We start from the raw sequence: 20,680 nt of genomic DNA, 5'->3' as shown, positions 1-20,680 counted from the left end.
CCGCCAAGGGCCTGGCTTGTGCCTACAATAAAAACCGAAAAACGAGGGAGGGCCCATGCTGCTCAGGGGGAAGAACCTGAAGTTCTCGGGAGAAATTAGGGTGGAGAGGAAGGAAAGGAACCTTAAAGCTGGGCACAGCGTGAGGACACCCCTAGTGATGTAACAGCCTCGAGGAGACTTTGGGAAGGACAAGAATATCCAGATAGGTTTACTGGCTGTGGAGCGTACAGCGTAAGCCCCTACACATGAATACACACCGTGTGCTGAAATCCTTAGGGAAGCCCAGGCGGCTCTTAAAGTCTTCCTGTGTGAATAAATTCCACTCCAACCGGTGTACAAGGGACGAAGTTGGAAAGAGAATGCACTTCTTGACACAGAAGCAAAGCACATCCTAACAACCTGGGATTCTTTTGTGTGTGTTTTTAAGTCATGGAGTGAACTCTTGATTTTTCCAAGGTACACTCAGCAGAGTCCAAGCTGAGTATGCCAAGATCACTGAGGGAGACAGGAGAGGTGAGGGGGCGGGGGGTGGTGACCAATGGACATCTGGGATATCGCGTATGACGGGAAGAATTTGAGAAAACTCAAAAAATTCTTTTCATCTTCAGGAGACTGTAAATTAATAGGATTTAATCCTATTCGGTACTGTTAGCTGATAAATGAAGCAGACACTGAAATCTGGTGAGGCCCACCTGAATGCCCCAGGTCTCATCAAAAGCAAGAAATAGCCCAACATAGCACAATGGTGGGAACCATTCTTCCTAGAGGCAGAGACAGAGTTCTGCTAATGAAAGAATTACTCTTTTCTTCATCTAGGATTAGACTGTGTTGTTTTTTTAAAATTTTTCCTTATGGACAGTTGATTAGTTGATTGCCTGGCAGTTCCATTGACAGGAAAATTACACTAGAAAGGAAGCACTGTTCACCTCCCTGGACTCCAGCCCATTCCCCTGCCTGGAAACGTGGGCAGAGGCAAATAGCAACATCTTTTCTGGGAAACTCATAGAGAAGCAAGGTGGACCCAGATAGGCACCAAGATCTCCTCCTGTGGAATGGGTACATGAATATAATTAAAAGGTAAATGGCAAAAGAGAGGGAAATTAGAAATAAATATAACAGAGAAAAAGTTCAATTCTTAACCCATAAAAATTGTTTCATAATTTTATGTGCTTTTCAAAAGACCCCATTTTTAATGAATAAAGTACAATTTTATCAAGAAACTCATGAAATAATGTTTGACTCTCACTGAGAAAAGAAATTCACATTATATATAGTAGTGGGACCATTTTTGACCTATCAGGTTGGCAAAAAATACAAAAGAATGATAATGCTAGTGCTGGTGAGAGGCTACGGAAATGACTGAGAGTGTTCTATGGAGAACAATTTGATAATAAGTGTCAAAGCCTTAAAATGAAAAGTCGTGACCCTACAAGTCCATATCCAGGAATTTATGCCAAGAGGATTTTCATTTCTTAAAAGTATTTAAAAAGATGGCCATGGCAGCACAACAACAAATAGCAATATTCTAAGTACCCAAAATTAGGAGAAGAGTTAAAAAAGCATGGCATGTCATGCAATAATATGCTGTGTAGCCATTAAAAATGAGTTGTGGCCCTGGCCGGTGTTCTCAGTAGTTAGAGGATTGGCCTGCGCACTGAGAGGTCATAGGTTCCAGGGCACATACCTCAGTTAGGGGGTCAGGGTGTGTGCCAGAGGCAACCAATGTGTCTCTCTCACGTAGATGTTTCTCTCTGTCTCTCTCCCCCCACTCTTGCCCCGTCTCCCTTCTACTCTCTCTGGAAAGCAATGGGGAAAAATATCCTCAGGTGGGGATTAACAAACAAACAACAAAAATGTGAGTGAACATGACAAGGTGTCAGAATTTATATCAAAGTGAACAAGAGAGCAAACCCCTCATTGAAAACCATAGTTAATTCTGAGTGGGGAGGATATAGAAATTTTATTTTTCTAATTGCATTTCTATTTTTTCTAATGAACACGTGCTGTATTTGCGACTTTGCTTTTCAGTTTAATGTGAAGCGAGTTGGTGCCAAGCTGCAAAAGGCCTGTGTTCCAGGCAAGAGGTTCTTAGAGCCCTTAACAATGCAGACAGGCATTTGCAACCACCCAGGAGCTTACTCCTGGCTTGATTCTCCTGCATTCCCCTCTCTACTGAGTTCAGCATCACCTGAATATGGTCTAAATATCGAAGAAATAGAGTCCCGGGACCCCACAGGATGTGTGTGAACGGAAAACTTTGCTCAGAGAAAGGCTATTTAACTGGCCCGTTTTACAGAATAAATTTAAACAATGAAAGACTCCAGGTGTTTGCTGGAGCTGCCACAGATGGGTGGGTTACACAAAAGAGTTTGGAATCCAAGATGGAGGTATGGGAAGGTTCGGATTCTTCGGGGCCTCTCTCCTTGACTTGTGGACGGCCGTCCTCTCCCTGTGCCTTCACCTGGTCTTTCTTCTGCAAGTGTCTGTGTCCTGATCTCCTCTTCTAAGAAGAAGACCAGTTTATGTTGCATTAGGGCCCACCCTAATGTCCGCATTTTAATTTCCCCTTTAAAAACACTATGTCCAAAAACAGATGCTGAGGCACTGGGGGTTAGGACTTCAACATATGTCCTTGGGGGAAGGCAGGAGACACAATTCAGCTCCTAACACACGGCTATCCCGGAACTACGGTTATCACAGATGGGGATGGGTGGCCTGAAGGTGGGTCCCATCTAGGGTGGTAAGCAGTATGGTACTTAGTAGAGGCTTCAATTCTATCTTCAAGACACTTAGAATCTAGGTTTGGAGACCAGATGTAATGAGATCTCTGTTGGGGGGTAGGATAGGTAAAAAGAAAAAAAAAATGTTTAAGAAGCTCCTTTTTAAACTAGGGAGCCACGGAATTTTCTCAGTAAAGGTCCAAGGAAGATTTCCAGTTGACAAGAGAAATAAATCCTATTATGCCAAGTACATAGGGACTGGTTGACAGACTTAGACTTAAATCCCTGCTGCTCTATAAATGAATGCACAGAGTCCAGCTTCTATGTGGCTCACAGAAACTGGCCCAGAGTAAACACCTCTCTCTCCTTTAACATCTTGACACATTAGCCACATACCTGAACCCAAAACCAGAAACCAATGATCTGGCTTCCTGCGCACCATATAACCTGAATTACCAGAATTAACCAGTAGATGGTGCTCTTGAACCAGTGAAGTAAAGGTTCCATTAGTCACTCCCAGCATGAAAATGAGCCAAAGAAACAAAAGAAACTGTCTTTTTTGTTGATGTGTTGCTTTCATAATGCAATGTACAGATGACATATTATGGAATTGTATGCTCGAAACCTGTGCAGTTTTACTGACCAGTGTCGCCGCAATAAATTTAATAAAACATTTTTTAAAAGAAAGAAACTGACAGTTTCTTGCTGGATGCTTTAAACTGTATAAAATTCAAGTGAATCAATAAAAATAATAAAGTGCCCCCATTAGGTCCCAAGACAAAGAGGGCCTGGGGGCTTGATAAGCCCATCTTCTCTAAGGCTTATAGAGTTCCAGCAGACGCCTTCTTCTCCTGCCTTGTTCCTCACTATCTTGCACATTCAGCACTCCACAGCTTAAAAATCCCTATCCTTAATCGGCTACAATAGGCCTTCGAAGAAATTAAAAGTAATTTATATTCAGAAATTTTAAGACTGTCTTAACAGATACTGATTCATGAAACAGAATATTATATCAACTTCCAAATATTTTATTATTCCAACTAAACTTAAAAGGTTTCCTTTTTAAAAGCTTCTAGGATGCCCATCCCTTTGCACCCTTCGTTCAGTGAAAAATAAGTTACTTTGGTACACTGAGAATTTTACCCCTGAGCCCTTAAATGTCAGAACTACTTAACTCCCCTGTCATTAAGCAAACCACTAACAACCATCTGATTACAATGGGGCTGCCCCTGTCACATTCTTATAGGCGAAGTGTTGAGGATAGCTAACCTTTATTATTCCTACAGTATATTTAGCTCTAAAATGACCTCAAGGTCATTCCACGGGATCTTTCATGCTCTTAGTTAATTCTATCACAGCCTCTTTGAATAGGAAAAATCTTCTATTCTGTTATTTTAACAATCTGGTGGGAACACAGTGTTTTTGTATTCTAAACAACTGTCAGGGATTCGTCTGACAACACTAAGATAAAGTAATTAATACTTTCTGGAGGAGATAGCATGAGATATTCAGAAATTCCTTGTTTTTAAGAATGAACCTGAGACTGAGACTTGAGGCCTGAGACTACTGAAGAATGGTGCTATACCCGGGAAATTCAAGTTCAGTCCAACTATTCTTACAGTAAATACTCTATGTGCTGTGATCATTTTGTACCAGTTACCTGCACCTGGTGATCAGGCAGATTCATACGGCAGAGCTTCCAAAACACACTCTGCTGGTGGGGAGGGGGCGCAGCCTGGAGAGGGGAGGAGACAAAAACCACAGGGGAACTCATGGAAAATGAGAACTGGGGAGATCTTGGAACCTCCGCCTCCGCCCAGGAGCGTGCGCTTTGTCATCCACTTGGCAGAACTCTGAGATTCCATATCCTTCGCCAATGAAGAAACGTTGTCTTCTGGGTCTATAGGAGGGCCTTTCTATCAACCACATGATGTACTGTTGTGACAACTGCACACAATTGGAAGTAAAACAAAAAACCCTCACTGAGACAGATTTAACACCAGTGAAGAGATTTTGATGCCCCATGTATCTGAAATATCCAGTTATGTCTGACTTTAGGAAAGGCTTGAGCTAGGAGCCCAGAAACATCACCAGCAACCTGATTTTGTGCCATGTTTTCACCCTGCCTACCTCAGAGCCAGCTTCACTAAGGATGATTCCGCATGATCCTAAAACTGCTCCAATGCTCCCAAGGTTCACACTTCTTTCCTCATTAGTAACAGCAGGGGAAAGAGCATTTTGGTTTAGCATTTCCATATGAATCCTGAGGTTCACTCTGATTGGAACAGCTGAGGACACGTGCCCACCCCAGATCCAAGGGCTGTTGCCAAAGACTAGCTCAGATGAGGTCGTAGGTGCCATTGCATGTCGAGGCCAGAATTATTCTCCTGCAACAACCCAAACAGAAACCAAGGGCCACGTATGACGGAAAGGCATCAAGTCCACAACAAAATTCATTTTCTCTCTCCTTCTGGTATTTGCTGTGAGACTATTCCATATTTCATTTCAAAGTGGTACTTAAAATAGCAGAAAAACTGGAAGCAACTTTAATGTCCAACATAAAATTAAATAATTCATAGATGTCTTCTGTATAATAAAATATCATATAAACAGTTTTCAACCTCCTAGATCTCAGGACCCTATTATAGCCTTAAAAATTATTAAGAACCCCATGGAGCTTTTGTTAATGTAGGTAATAGCTATCAGTATTTACCATTTTTAGAAATTAAAACTGAGAAAAAATTTAAAAATACTTATTAATTTGTTTAAAAATAGCAGTATTACATGTTAACATCAATACAGTTTTTGGAAACCCCACTCCCAATATTGAGAAAAGTGACATCATCATCTGGTTTAACAGAAGTGTCTGGATTCTCAGATCTGCTTCTTCATTCAATCTGTTTCGATATGCTGTCCTGGCCAAAGTTTATGAAGAAAGTTTGATCTCAAACCGGTATGTGGTTGGAAAAAGGAGAAGTATTTTCATAACCTTTCCAGATAATTGAAGACATTCTTCTTTGAAACTATATCCAAACTGGACAAGTGTTAGTGTCTTACTGTGCTATGTTAAAACCCTTTGGTCCACTGTGCACTCTGAATGGATCTTTTGTCCATGCATGATTTTATTAGACACTAGAGGCCCGGTACACGAAATTCGTGCACAGGTGGGGTCCCTAGGCCTGGGCGGCAATCAGGACCAATCAGGTTCCCTGCCTCCCCTCCTCCTTCCCTCGTAGCCTGTGTCTGCCGCCACCCACCCCCAGTCCCGTCCCAGCCTGGGGCCTGGCCCTGATTGAGCGATCAGGACCTGCCAGCAGGGGGGAGGGGCGAACCGCCACCACAGCGGGTGGGTGGCAGGTCAATCAGGGCCTACCGGCTGGGGGGAGGGACCAGGAGGGTGGCCAGCAGGCCCCATCAACAATCGGGGCCTGTGGGCTGGGGGCAGCTCCTGCGTTGAGCATCTGCCCCCTGGTGGTCAGTGCACGTCATAGCAACCAGTCGTTCTGGTCACTCTGGTCGTTCCATCCTAAAGGTGGCTTAGACTTTTATATATAGAGACTAGAAGCCCAGCACACAAAATCGCTTGGCTGTGCTCACAGCCCCGCCCACCCACGCCAGCCGTTGGTCGTTAGGGCAGTAGGGTCACAGGCCTTTTATAATATAGATGTATTAATCATTCAGAAAATATTGGTTCTCTGAGTTATGCAGATCTTCTAACTGTTGCCAAAAATCAATAATATTTTTTAAAAAATTAACCCTTTCCATCTCATTAGAAGAGTCTGCGTTATGGTATGGGAAGCTGTCAAACTCCTGGTAACAGACACAAGTTTTTCAAAATTATAAATTTCTCTAGAACTCTCCAATTTTATCACTGGAGACAAATAATCAGCAGTTTTCCTTGAAGTGGGAGGACGACTTTGCTCAGTTTTCAGGAAATGTCCACCGAACACCCACGTCTGGCTAATCACAGTTTCCGTCAGTCATTCTTTTCAATAGAAGTGGTGTTCCATGGGGACAACTCAAACAATCAAAGGAGATGACCATCATGCTTTGGCAGCTGAAGAGCTTTATGCATACTGGCATTTCATCACACAGAGTGCTGAAAAGGACTAAGAATTAGTACAATCAATAATTCGGTACCATTGCCTTGCTTTGCACTAACACAGCGGTTGCCAACCTTTTGGACCTCACTGGACCACCAGTGGTCTGCGGACCACCGGTTGGTGATCGCTGCACTAAAATATCAGTGGTTTTACTCCCTATGACTTTGCACCCTCATTGCAAATATCAACATAATACAAAAGGCAGATAACATCCTGGTATTATGAAAATAGTTTTGGCTTTGCAGACCCCCTGAGAGGGTCTTAGGGACTCCAAACAGTCTGCAGACCACACTCAGAGAATTCCTGTACCGCATAAAGCCACAGAACAGATTCTGTGGAAGATTATTCAATGACAAAACTGTTCAAATAGAAATGACCAATAGAAAAGTGATTATATAAATTATAGAAGAGAATATTATGTTACTGTAAAAAAAACAATGAGATCAATATGTACTGACATGGAAAGAACTTCATGATATATTAAGCACAAAATTTGCTCCCGAAAATTATAGCATGATCTCATTTGTGTTAAAAAAAAGAGAATATGTACAGATGCAAATGCAAAAGCAAGTAAATGCAGAAGAAATGACTAGAGAACCACATGTCATATATATGACAGAAGTTACCTTCTGGTAAAGGCTGGTAATGGCATGTGAGGAAACAGGACTGTGGGGACTTCCATGTTTTAAGTGCAGCTTGAATGCTTTACAAAGAAAATTCTTTCTTATATTATTCATGTAACAAACTTAGAAAAGAAGTAAATATAAGAAGTTATGGCAAATGTCATAAAAGGGGTTAATTGGTGGGACTATTGGTGATTTTTCGTTTTTTCATTTTTCTGGAACAATCATGCATATATTTCTTCTTTATTAACAACAGTTATTTGTCTTTACCAAAGTCAATTAAGGCTATATGATCAACTGCTTAAAGCTATATTAATTATGTTTTACCTAAATCAGAGTCAAGAGTATGGGTTTCAGATATTTAAGTTATATGTATGACATTAATAGATTTTAGAATCAAATTCTGACACCCTCAAAAAATGTTATTAAGTAAACGAAGGCTTAAAATAGATTGATATACACTCTTCATAACATTCAGTATAAATAACATTTTTAAGTTTATTATTTAAAAAATAATAGAAATATTGTAGAAAATGCAGTTTTCTAGTACAAATGGTGTCTTTTGTTATATTCTTTTTCCCTATTTACATGGAACCCAAAATGTTTCACTTTCACAGCTCTGGTCCATTTAACAACGTGTAGAGGAGTACTGTCTAAAGAGAGTAAAGGCAATTTGTAAAATCACTGTTTTCCTCATGTACAAGACAGAATCTGGGTAATACAGGAATGTTTTACATCACACACATTATCATCATACAGCTACTAATCTGTTATCTGTATCATATCACACAAATTACATTTTCCAAATATACTGCTGATATAAAATGATTAGAAAACCGGGCAATAACAATTCTTAAAGCAATCTTAAAGGAAACTCAGCATTCTATGACGTACTCAGAAGACTCAATTTTATAGAAATTGCACAAGGCTGTTATAAGATGCCAGCTGATTAGTGAATAGATGAATTTTACTTTGAGATTAAATAATTTTTAAGCTTACATATTATTTCCCACTCTTTTCAGAAATAAAATACAGTACCTCTCTTATAATACAGCAAGACAAACATAATTCTTCTGGCAGCTGCCCTTTTAACTAAAAAGACCCTTCTTTTTTGTTTTGGCCATTGATTTCTTGCTGGTAACAGGTAAAGTCTCATTTCCTTTGGCAAACCATTCAGGTAATTTTCTCTGTGAGGTTTTGGGTGAAGTCTGTAAGAAAGAAACAGAAAAGGAATAACATAGATTACTAAATATATAGCCATAAGCTTTCTCTTGCCAAATAAAACAAAATAGTGAAATCATACAATTTATTTCTGGATCAAAAAGTAAAAAAAGAGATACAAGATCACTATATCATTGCTTTAGGCAATTTACTTGCCATCCTGTGTATGCTTATACACTCATGTACAGACACTCACTCGGGAAGGAAAAAGCTAGGTATCATTTCAGGTCCATAGTGTATGTGCTTGGAGGTGACCAAAATGGCGAATTTAATGCTCTGAGGAAGATATCCACTTGGGTACATGTGTGCACAAACATGTGTGCATGCACACACCGTTATATTAGGCATCTGAAAAAGCATGTAACTTCTACACGTACAATGGTAGACGGAGTAAAATGGTTTAGTCACCTTCAGTCCCTTGCAGAGTTACTGAGACATAGAAGATACTCAAATAAATTTGCCAAATAAATTTAAAATTTTTTTCATTTCATAGACTTTTGAGAATCTGCTAAAAATCAGAGATCCGCTTCTGAGAAAAAAAAGAAAAAGACAAACATATCCATGTACAATACTTTGCACAATTTTAGGGGCCCGTGCACCAAATGAAGCTTCAGAACCCTAAAAATCCCTGAAGAAAAATTGTTTTAAGAACCAAAGACAGTGATTGTGCACTAAACAACCCACACATGAAAAAAATAAAAGTTTTAAGTAGGTAAGTGTTCCATAAGGCTAAAATTGTATTAACTTGTGTTATCTTAGTTTGAGGACATGACAGAGAAATCATCCTACCATTGGTACACTGTGGAATCCGGCAGAGTTACTTTAGTTATCAGAACTATTTGAAGAACTTTATGATATGGTGGCCTCATCTCAGTTATAATGTCTGCTAGCCAAAGGTACAAAAGTATGGTTTATTCCATTTAAAAAATGAAGACTATACCTATATATTGTACATTAATGGCTTACTATTTTATTATGTTTTCTATGTTTAAAAAATGGTTTCTAAATATTTAAGGATGGTGTGTGTCGGGGGGGAGGAGGGGTAGTAAAAGATACTTGGCAAAAAAACTCTAAAGCCTGTATTTAAAAAGGTAAAAAGTGCTCTGGCTGGTATGGATCAATTGGTTGGAGTGTCATCTCATACACCAAAAGGCTGTGGATTCAATTCCCAGTCAGGGCACATACCCAGATCTCGGGTTCGAGCTCCAGTTGGGTAGTGTGAGGGAAGCAACTGATTGATGTTTCTCTCTCACATCAATGATTCTCTCTCTCTCCCTCTCCCTTTCTCTCTCTAAAAATCAATAAAGGTTGTATCTTCAGGTGAGGATAAAATAAATAAGTAAAAATGGAAATAGTAAAATCTACTAGCTGTTCCAACTTAATTAAAGAAATCAAGTGTAGAAGAAAGGACTATTCACATTTTTGCAAAAGCTAAAAGTAAAAAAAAAAAAAAAGCTGTTTAATATAGTACCTTTTCTCCTGAGCACTTATTTCCTTACAGGGAAGAGATGATCAGGAGAAGAGTTATTAGATTTACTATAATGTTTGCCTTACAGATAATAAATATTAGGGATATAAAATAGCACAGATAAAAGGCATTTGGGTAAACATAAAATTGGCACAGAAATATTTATTATTCCCAAAAGACCTTAATATCTACATCCCTTGTAGCCACAGACAACTAAAGTTGCTTACAATTAGAGTTAGGCCCCTGAGTGCATTTAGAAGAAGGAGAACAGCCCTAACTGGTTTGGCTCTGTGGATAGAACGTTGGCCTATGGACTGAAGGGTCCCAGGTTCGATTCTGGTCAAGGGCACATACCCATGTTGCGGGCTTGATCCCCAGTAGGGGGCATGCAGGAAGCAGCCCATCAATGATTCTCTCTCATCATTGATGTTTCTATCTCTATCTCGATCTCCCTTCCTCTCTGAAATCAATAAAAATATTTTTTTAAAAATAGAACAGTTAAGACAGTGGTTCTCAACCTGTGGGTCGTGACCCCTTTGGGGGTCGAACGACCCTTTCACAGGGGTCACCTAAGACCATCGGAAAACACATATATAATTACATATTATTTTTGTGATTAATCACTATGCTTTAATTATGTTCAATTTGTAACAATGTAAATACACCCTGCATATCAGATATTTACATTACGATTCATAACAGTAGCAAAATTACAGTTATGAAGTAGCAACGAAAATAATTTTATGGTTGGGGGTCACCACAACATGAGGAACTGTATTAAAGGGTCGCGGCATTAGGAAGGTTGAGAACCACTGAGTTAAGATTATAACAAAGCCAAACACTAAAACATAGCATGAAATCTAGGAGGAAAAAACCTGAAGTCTTACTGTACCCAAATACCATGGGATAAGCAGGAACTTTGAACCCAGACAGAACTAGGTTAAGTTCTAATGGAGTCACTTGATAAATGAATGACCTTATGAATGTTCTTTAAGCCTCAATTACTTCACACAGAAAATGAGAATAAAAGTACCTAACATTACTAGATTATTTGGAGAATTAAGTGAGAATAAATGCAAAATATCAAAACACATTCTGATTTATTCATGACACTCATTAATTGGTAGCTAATATATGAAGTCTTTTATCTTCTGTAACATTTCTGTAGAATATGATCTTCAGCATTTTTCCTATAAGTATAATAATAATTTCATTTCAGAGAGAAAAAGGGAAAACTTACTTACACTGTGTGTATCTTTTGAGTCTCAACAATAAGTATCCGAGGAAATTTTAATTATGAAGTCTAGCTCACCTACCAGAAACAATGCCTGTCAGAGATGACTTCCTTTATCAGTAGAAGACTAAACTTCCCAGCAATCATAATAACATTTTAAGGTGACATTTACATCTTCTTGATACTCTAAATTCTATTAACAAACTATTATCATTAAGTTGAGTATACAAAACATTAACTCATTTGCTGATTTTATGTGCACATATATAAGCAAATAGAGAAATATTTATATTTGTATTTCATTTCATATAAAACAAAGATATATCTAAACATATTAGTTATCAAGCCTAATGTATTTTCACAAAAACTATTTCACTAATCAATGTTACCTGTAACTGAGAGTCTGTAAATAAATCTTCTATTTCTGGATCACTGGGTGGCTGACTCCAAGAAGTTAGTGCATTTCTGTGACTCTTCTCCTTCAGAGAACAATCATGGGATGTTTTCCATAAATCTTTAACATTTTTATGGCATACAAAATATTTACAGCATGCACTATTTTCTTAAAAAACACTATGCCTAACAAAGCAAAGCTTAAGAAAATTCTTATTGAAATACTTCCATTTGTGACAACATGGATGGATCTTGAGAATATCATGCTAAGTGAAATAAGTCAGATGGAAAAAGTCAAGAACCATATAATTTCACTCATATATGGGATGTAAAACTGAAAGCAATAAATGAACAAACAAGACAAACAAAAACGCATGGACACAGACAACAGTATGGTGGTTCCAGAGGGACACGGGGAGGGATGTAATAACGGGTCAAATATATGATGATGGAAGGAGACTTGACTTTGGGTGGTGAAAACACAATACAATATACAGATGATGTATTATAGGATTGTACTCTTAAAACCTATATAATTTTATTAGCCAATGTCACCCCCAATAAATTTAATTTAAAAAGAAAATTATTATTCTGAGGTATTGAATTTTAACAATGATTGCAGTAATGTTACTTATAAGGCATTTTTATGAGTATCTTAAAATAGTTTGCAAATAATATTGTATATTTTAATTTATAATGAAACTCAGTGGCAGGGCAGGAGATTCTCTCTCTCTTTTGGAAGTCAGGAGAAATAAGAAGGAAAAAAGTGATGCAGAAGGAGAGGGTGCTAGGAAGATGGTAGAAACAGCAGCATAGTTTTGAAATTTCTCTGATTCCCAGTACTAAATCAGATAGAACTAGATACAAAAAACAAAAATTCATCATCTACTTTTACAATAAAGAAAGCTGAAAGGTATCCCTGGGAAACTGAAGCTGTAAGCATGTGAAGACAAGCCATAGACCTGCCTGGTGCAGCATCTGTATGGGAGGAAGCAGAGGCAAGCAGTGAGGTGCCTGAGCACAGGAGAACCCCAGTCTACTGGAAAGCATGACAGATGAGCAGAGAACAGCATTCGAAAGTGGGAGGGCTTTTGCAGGTGGCTGAAAGGGGCCCACAGTAGCCCTTTGAGTGGCGACAGCAGCTGGCTCCTGAGAACTCTCCTGACCAGGCAAAGCTGCCTCCCAGGAGAAGGCCCCACTCACCGGAACTGCTGGGGTGAAATAAAAACCAAGCAGGACAGGCCTAGCAGAAGCACAGGGAGGAGAAAGCCCGGGGGCAAGTGGCAGAGGAGGGCACCTCATAGCCAAGTTTCCACGCTTTGAACATTACACAAGAACCACAGGAGGGATTGCTCTGTGAACCTGGACAAACTATCCTGAACCATGCCTTCTTAGGAAAGTGCAGGAAAATTCATTTCACATGAAAATGAGCAACAGAAAAGTATCACGGTCAAATCCCAGACACCAGAAAGACTTTCTAAGACACAGAATAAAACTAACTTCTCAAAATGAGCTGAAAAAGATTAAGAAAATAATTCAAAACATGAAAGAACACCATAAATCAAAATCAGAAAAACTCAAAACTGAGTGAAGAAAAGCTCGAGAGAGAATTAGAAATGAGAAGTAAAATTTAAGAAGTTTCCTGAAATAAACAAAATCTTAAAAACTATCAGAAAACTTTCTGAAATAAAATATTTACATATTTAAAGAACCCACTGTATACCTCTGTATATTAATTCACAGCTACCACATATCAAGACATAATCTTCCTCCTTAAAACATAGGCACGACTAGGCCTCTATCTTAACAACAATCACAATAGTTGTAAATCTAACAATGCACCAACTGATAAAAAAACTAAATCTTGTCCTGACATTATTCTCTTTCAGAAGCCTCAGAATTATAAGAAGAAATACACGAAGGGATACAACCAAGTCAATAGAGACAATGAATGTTAATACATGAAAGATCCTGAAACTAGGACTCTGACAGACAGCATTGGAGTAGTTTTCCATAGCAGGAGGTAGATGAAAAAAAAAATACTTTGGCTGGCTCACTCACCTCTTAATCTACTTCCCAGCCCCCAAACCCTTGTTCCCCTAAATGGGAAAAAAAGGCTAAATCCATTCCTCCCCAAAGTCTCTCCACTCTGTTGTTGGGAACTGATGTTATTTCAATAGATGAAAAGCAAAATGCTGATCTGTGCTTAAAATAATACTTTATATAAATGTATTTCAATATTCAAGAAAAATTAAAAATTACACCTTTTTTCTGTATTGATAAGTAGAAGTTGGAGAAAAATAAGGTCTTAGGCACCTGGTATAGATTTCAGAAATAAAAGGCTGGCTTAGAAGGCAAATTTCACTAATATCACCCAACATATACTTTCTTTAATGTCCTTCTTATAGCTAACTCAATTGTCAAAATAATTTAATGAATTCTAATAAATCAAATTTCATGAGGTTATCTGGAACAAGACTATAAACAAACCTAACTGAAGTACATCTACACTAATAAAAGAGAAACATGCAAATTGGTGTCACTCTGCTACGCCCACCAGCCAATCAGAGTGACTATACAAATTAACCAAACAAAGATGGCGGTTAATTTGCATACACAGGCACAGAGCGAAGACTGAAGGCTCCGGCTGGAGTGAAGGCTGAAGACTGAAGAGGCTTGGCTTCTCGGCTGCAGCTGGACCAAAGGCCTGGGTCCCAGGTGCCGGAAGAAAACCGGTGCCAGTAGCCAGGGGAAGGAAAGCCTATTGCACGAATCTTCGTGCAACAGGCTTCTAGTAGTTAAATAAGACCAGTTCTATTGAGAAAAGGAGTTTAACTGTTGGAAAGCCTATAATGATTATGTTAGAACTGAAATGGAGCTCCTAATTCTCCAATATAAATATCAGTAACCACCTACAACCATGCTGAATTTATCATCTAGGAACTAAAATAATTTTTAGTTAATTATTAGTTTTCACAAACACATATGGAGTCCTGTAATTTTTGACCTGGAAGATACTGAAGGCCAAATTTTCAAATGTACTAGCATACCATCATTTAATAGTCACATTGTCAAAGAATAGTATTTTTCTCACACCAGACACAGAGAAATAATTTTCAAAGCGTTTTTTTAAATAAAATGTGCCACCTAAAATAATACTAAATTCATGGTCTTTCTCTGATCTTGCAAAAAGTGCACTGGCATACGCTCAGGACCAGGAACCATGATTATCCTGTACCTGAGCTGATGAATGAGAGAATGAAACATACACCAGTCTGGGAGGCATTTATACTAGAATTAGTTTTCATTTTCATTAATCACATAAACTGTCATATACTTAAAGACAGTATTAATTACCTATAAAAGATAGGTAATTTGCAGGCTATATAATATGAGGTAGAGAAAAAAATTTAAGCTAATACTCTACACAATAAGCTAAAATGACAGACTATATTCACCTTTTGTCATGTAAAAAATCACTTTTCTCAGCTCAGAGTGATGAAAAGCAACGGAAATATAGCACACAGATTTAAAAGTAACCTTATATCAGAATTTATGACAGTTTAAAAAATAGCATTCAAGTGTTAGAATATGCAAATTGAACAGACATTTTATGAAAATTCTTCATATAATTAACACCTTGGTATCAGGGCCTACTTCTTCCTTGCTTCTCTTAGGACTTGAACAGCTCGCTTCAGAGTTGGGAAAACATCTCTTTTTGTTGGAATCACATGAAGGTTGGCATAACAGTCTGTTGTCACAATCTTTTTCCAGGATTTCAATTGCCATATGGATAAGGTACGTGTCAATGTTTTCAGGAACAAACATTCTAATGAGTTTAATTTTATTCAACGCTGTAAAGGATGAAAAAATAAGACTTAAAAATATAATACACAGAACATTTTCAAAAACCCATGAGCTGGAAATGGTGAAATATTTTGGAGGAAAAAAAGGAGGAGGGTGGCCAAAGAAAATGTTCCTCTTTCAATGCCGCCAGTCCTACAGAACAGAAGTGGGGTAAAATGTGTCCCTTACTCCTGCACCACCTATACCCTTTACCTACACGATCCAAAATCAGGTCAGTGTTATGGATGCTGCATAAATTATGTTCCACACTGTCTGGGAATCAAGGCCACCATTCCCAGAATTGTTTCTAAGGGAATTACATATGCTTCAAATTCCAAATATCAAGTTAATGTGTTGAAAATAATTTATTCTTAAAATAGAAGCTAACCATACCTGTAAATAAGAAGCCAGTAAAATGATCCTTTCAATGGATTTGGTAGCATAACAAAACACGTGAATTATTTAAAATGCATATTAGTAACTAAATTAGTTTCCTGGAAAAGGTGTATCTTATTTTCAGAATCAAAGAATTTTTAATTTTTGTAATTCAACAGAACTGATTCAGACTGTGTCAGTCTCTTTACACCTTTACAAATTATGTAGCCATGCCTTTCAGACCACTATTGATGTTTCAAGTACTTCCTTCCAACATCACATTCCTCTGCAATTCTCCAGCTTAGAAACTACTATTCCCTCCTTTTCCTGTGATTTAAAAAACTGGTATCACACATTTCTGACACCCAATTCAAATTAACAGCCAGACACCAAGTATTTTTAAATGACACTCTGAAAAGGTGATCTTTAAATTACTAGTTTGCAGGCTTATACTCTCCTTCCTTCCAAAGTTCTTATCTTGCTACTCCAGGACAAGACTTCCCAAATAAAACTGCAGATTAAAAAAAAAAAAAGTCAGGAAGAGAAGGTAACACAGCTAATACATATTAGGATAGTGGTCTATCTAATTATTTGGCTTATACCAGTGGTCGGCAAACTGCGGCCCCTTGAGTGTGGCTCTTCCACAAAATACCACATGTGGGCGCGCACCTACAGTGCGATTGAAACTTCGTGGCCACACTCAAAGAGCCGCATGTGGCTCGCGAGCCGCAGTTTGCCGACCACTGGCTTATACTGTTTCTAACTTTATTCTAACTTTAAAGCTTTGAAGTGTAAAACTGATGCTAATCACAACCTTGGAAATATAAGATTACCTCTAAATGTAAAAAAAATCAGCAATGTGACTATCATATCTATCATCCAAACTAAAATTTTATTTGTCCCTTGGTCATACCATGCTAATACCACTGAAATTCTGCCAATCTTACTACTTCATCATTTTTAAAATCATCATCTTTTGTATTTATCTATCATAATTTACTTAGAGTTCTCTTCCATTTGTTTTCAATTTTTCTTTGGGGAAAAAAAAGTTCGGATGAACATTATATTACAAATATCTTTCCAACTTTCTAGATTCTCAGAAGAGGGGTTGCTAGTTCAAAAGTTGTAATCTTTGATATATATTGCCAAACTACCTCTGTTACTTTGTTGTCGATACCAAACTACTAGCCACAGTTACTGAGCACCTGGAATATGGCTAATATGGCTGATGAACTCAAATTTTTAATTTTAAGTAATTCTAATGCAAGTATGCAGCCCTCAAGTGTCATAAGAAAGCAACTCATCAATGACTGATTTCTCTGGTCAGAAGCATGGAATCTTATTTTACAATGATGAGAAACTTATTTTATGACCTTTTCATTAAAAGCTTGATTGAAAGCCAAAAATTAAATTAAATTTAAAACTGATACTTTTAAATATGTTTGGAAATAAATTGGGTACCTTCATTTACTTTATTCAAATATGAATTTTATCAAAGCTTTATACAGACTAAGTATTTCAAATTAAAATTTAGCATCAGAATTGAGATATATTGTGAATATAAAATACCTACCTGATTTCAGAGGCTTAGTACAAAAAAACCTCATTAACAATTTTTATATTCATTATATGTTGAAATGACAGCATTTTTAATATATTGGGTTAATTAAATCATATTAAAATTAAGTACATCTGTTTATTTTTACTTTTTAAATGTGGCTACCAGAAAATTTTAAATTACATATTTGGCTCATGTTACATTTCTTTTTGGAATAGTGCTGCTCTAGGGGGGATAAGGACACATATGTAATACCTTAATCAATAAAGAATTTTTAAAAAAGCTATTAGATCATGAAAAAATAAATAAATATTGAATAAACAAACTATACTAGCACATCCTTAGTCTCATCATACTATAAATGTAAAGCATAGAAACCAATTTTGGGGGATACAGCGACACATCTTGTATGATCATATCATCATTGGCTAAATGAATTATTTTAAAAAGAAAAAATAAGGTATTTTATTCCATTTGAAACTATTCCTAAAATAAGAATGTCTCTTTTTTCATAAAATTATGATATATAAACATTTGCCTATGGTATTAAACTATTAGTGATTTAATAAATTACAGGTGTTATACTGTACTTAGAATATAATTTCAAGATATAATTAGAAAATGTATATATTTACCTACACATTTCTTATAAGTACTCTTTATATTTTTATCTTAAAGTCATCCTACAATATACATATGCCAATAAGTGGCATCTAGCTGTAAAGATGCATGTTATTCTGCCCTAACTTTCCAAGCAGCTAAGTGTTAAAAATATCTACTGGAGAGTGAAATAATAAGGACTGGCTGCACTCCTTCGTTGCTTTAGAAGAGATCATATTTCCCCTACTTTTGTTGCAGGTCCCTGGGAAGCCAGCCCTAATTTCCAAGCACATGCACATAAAGAACAGGAGAATGAAATTATTCAAAATACTATCCAGGTACCTCATTAAATGTCTTGCTTAATTTATTATTAAGCATAGTTAGAATCTCAACTCCATAAAAGCAGCAGCTTAAAATTATATAAACATGATAAAATTCAAAGAATAACAAGGTACAGAATTCATTTACAATATTAAGTTAGAAGGACAAAAATCTACGTAGCAAATTAGACAGAATTTATCAATTCTGTCTACTCTATTAAAAATACTCTATTTTTAGGTATAAGATTATACCATAATAAAATATAGAAAATTCTCAATTCAGGATTGTATAAAATTTAAATGCCAATCAAACTTGTTCATTAAAATACCAAATTATAAAATATGGCTACAGTTAAATAAAAGATCAAAATAACATCTCTGAATCATTAATATACTATGTATATCCTCATTTCTTATCATTTATGACACATTTTTCCAATAAAAGAATAGTTTTTAATCAAGGAAAAACAAGATTTCAAAAGCAAAATCTCACATCGATAAATTGTATCTTACAGGCTATAAAAGTACAATCAAAGGAAATAAAATTTAGAGCTCATGGTTCTTGCAATCTCAACTTTGGCTTTGGCAGTAAACTACAATAATATACTTTTTCATATTATATGTACAACCTACATATGGTATATTGACAGAAAAATGAAACATGTTCAAAAGTATTCTACATTGGTCTTTGGAATTTCAATTTAATATTTATCTGAATGAAAATTTATTTGCAATAAGTATACAATGGTAAAGACAAATGTTTTAACTACTGTTATAGTCACTAATGTTTACAAATGTTTTTCTCATATCCCTAATATTTGTTGAATCAGGCTGTGCAATTATAGAGAATTTTCCATGTTTATATATCTGCTGGATTTTAGTATTTCTTAATTTTAAAAGTGATAACATAAGCAAATTAAAATTTTTAAACTCAGAATGTAGAGGGTACTAGATAGAAGATATTTAAAGATACTAGGTATAGCCCTAACCGGTTTGGCTCAGTGGATAGAGCATCATCCTGCAGACTGAAGGGTCCCAGGTTCAATTCCTGTCAAGGGCATGTGCCTTGGATGCAGGCACATCCCCAGTGGGGGGCATGTAGGAGGCAGCTGATCGATGTTTCTCTCTCGTTGATGTTTCTAACTCTCTATCCCTCTCCCTTCCTCTCTGTAAAAAATCAATAAAATATATTTTTTAAAAAATAAAGATACTAGGTATATAAATATAGTAAACCATATATAATTAAGTATATTTATTTTACTCATCAACTAGAGGATTATAAACCCAAATCCTCTACCAGGATTAAAAAACTGCATATTTCTTTCTTTTAAAGAGTTGGCAAGACAACTTTGACATGATCTAGTAAAAATGAAAGCTTGCTCTGTCATTAACCTTGACGTTAATTTAAAACAATTTACAATCCTCTAGGCCTCAAATTCCTATCTCTGAAACAGGATGCCAGTAGGAAAATGAAAATATAATGATTTCCAATTTCCTTTCCAAATAAAAAATTCAACAACTTTACAACTATATGATTTAGAAAGCAAATTAGCATCCCCCTCTATTCTTCTCCATAGCCAAATAAAGTAGATGTTGCCAATACTTGACTGAATAATAATCTTAAATCTCTCATTTTCCCGTCCATAGTTTTGAAACTTCCCTTCTGGTATACCTATTAACTTCATATTTTTTAAATTAGCTTCTAAAATAATAGAGTATTAAAGTAATTACAAAGGGTATATTTAAGAAGCCACCATATCTTGCCATCTACTTCCTCATCATGATATTCCCCATTACTGCTTATAATACCTAATACAATGTAAATGCTATGTAAATAGTTAGTATACCGTGTTGTTTAGGGATCAACTTTCTGGAATTTTTTTCCCCAATTATTTTCGATCCACAGTTAGTTGAATCCATGGGTGTAAACCTGAGGATCCAGAGGGCTAACTACTTACCAAGTGCCAAAGCATTCTGCGTAGTATCTAATTATTTCTCACAACTCTGTAACAAAAGCATATTCTCCCTCCCTGTTTAAGAGAGGAGGAAACTGAGGCTTGGGGAGATTGGGTAATTTGCCCAAAGTACCATAGCTCCTTTGCTCTTACTAACTAGGCCAGTGGTTCTCAACCTTGGCTGCACATTAGAATCACCTGGGAATCTTTTTAAAATCCGTGATTTCTGGGCCTCCATACTCCGGAAATTCTGTTTCTTTGTTA

General features: G+C 36.8%; 1 protein-coding gene across 8 annotated transcripts in view; it reads right to left on the bottom strand.

Moving 5' to 3' along the window:
* Positions 1-6,372: 6,372 nt before the first annotated feature.
* Positions 6,373-20,680, bottom strand: part of WRN (Werner syndrome RecQ like helicase) — a 120,131-nt gene continuing 105,823 nt past the window's right edge. For 4 of the 8 annotated variants that reach the window (XM_014453601.2, XM_023751849.1, XM_023751851.1 and 1 more), the window contains 3 exons: positions 15,402-15,616; positions 11,759-11,848; positions 7,920-8,654 (listed from right to left, as the gene is read on the bottom strand). In XM_014453601.2, the coding sequence (XP_014309087.1) occupies positions 8,535-8,654; positions 11,759-11,848; positions 15,402-15,616 (425 nt within the window). In that variant the 3' untranslated portion in view covers positions 7,920-8,534. Of the gene's footprint in view, positions 6,820-7,919; positions 8,655-11,758; positions 11,849-15,401; positions 15,617-20,680 lie in introns of those variants that run through there. The other 4 variants (XR_002828602.1, XR_002828601.1, XM_023751848.1 and 1 more) reach the window with 4 other exon arrangements.

This window comes from Myotis lucifugus, unplaced genomic scaffold, assembly GCF_000147115.1.
Source record: "Myotis lucifugus unplaced genomic scaffold, Myoluc2.0 scaffold_26, whole genome shotgun sequence".
Classification (NCBI taxonomy): Eukaryota; Metazoa; Chordata; class Mammalia; order Chiroptera; family Vespertilionidae; genus Myotis; species Myotis lucifugus.
Note: the sequence above shows the minus strand (reverse complement) of the source record. Positions and strands in the feature narration are given on the sequence as shown.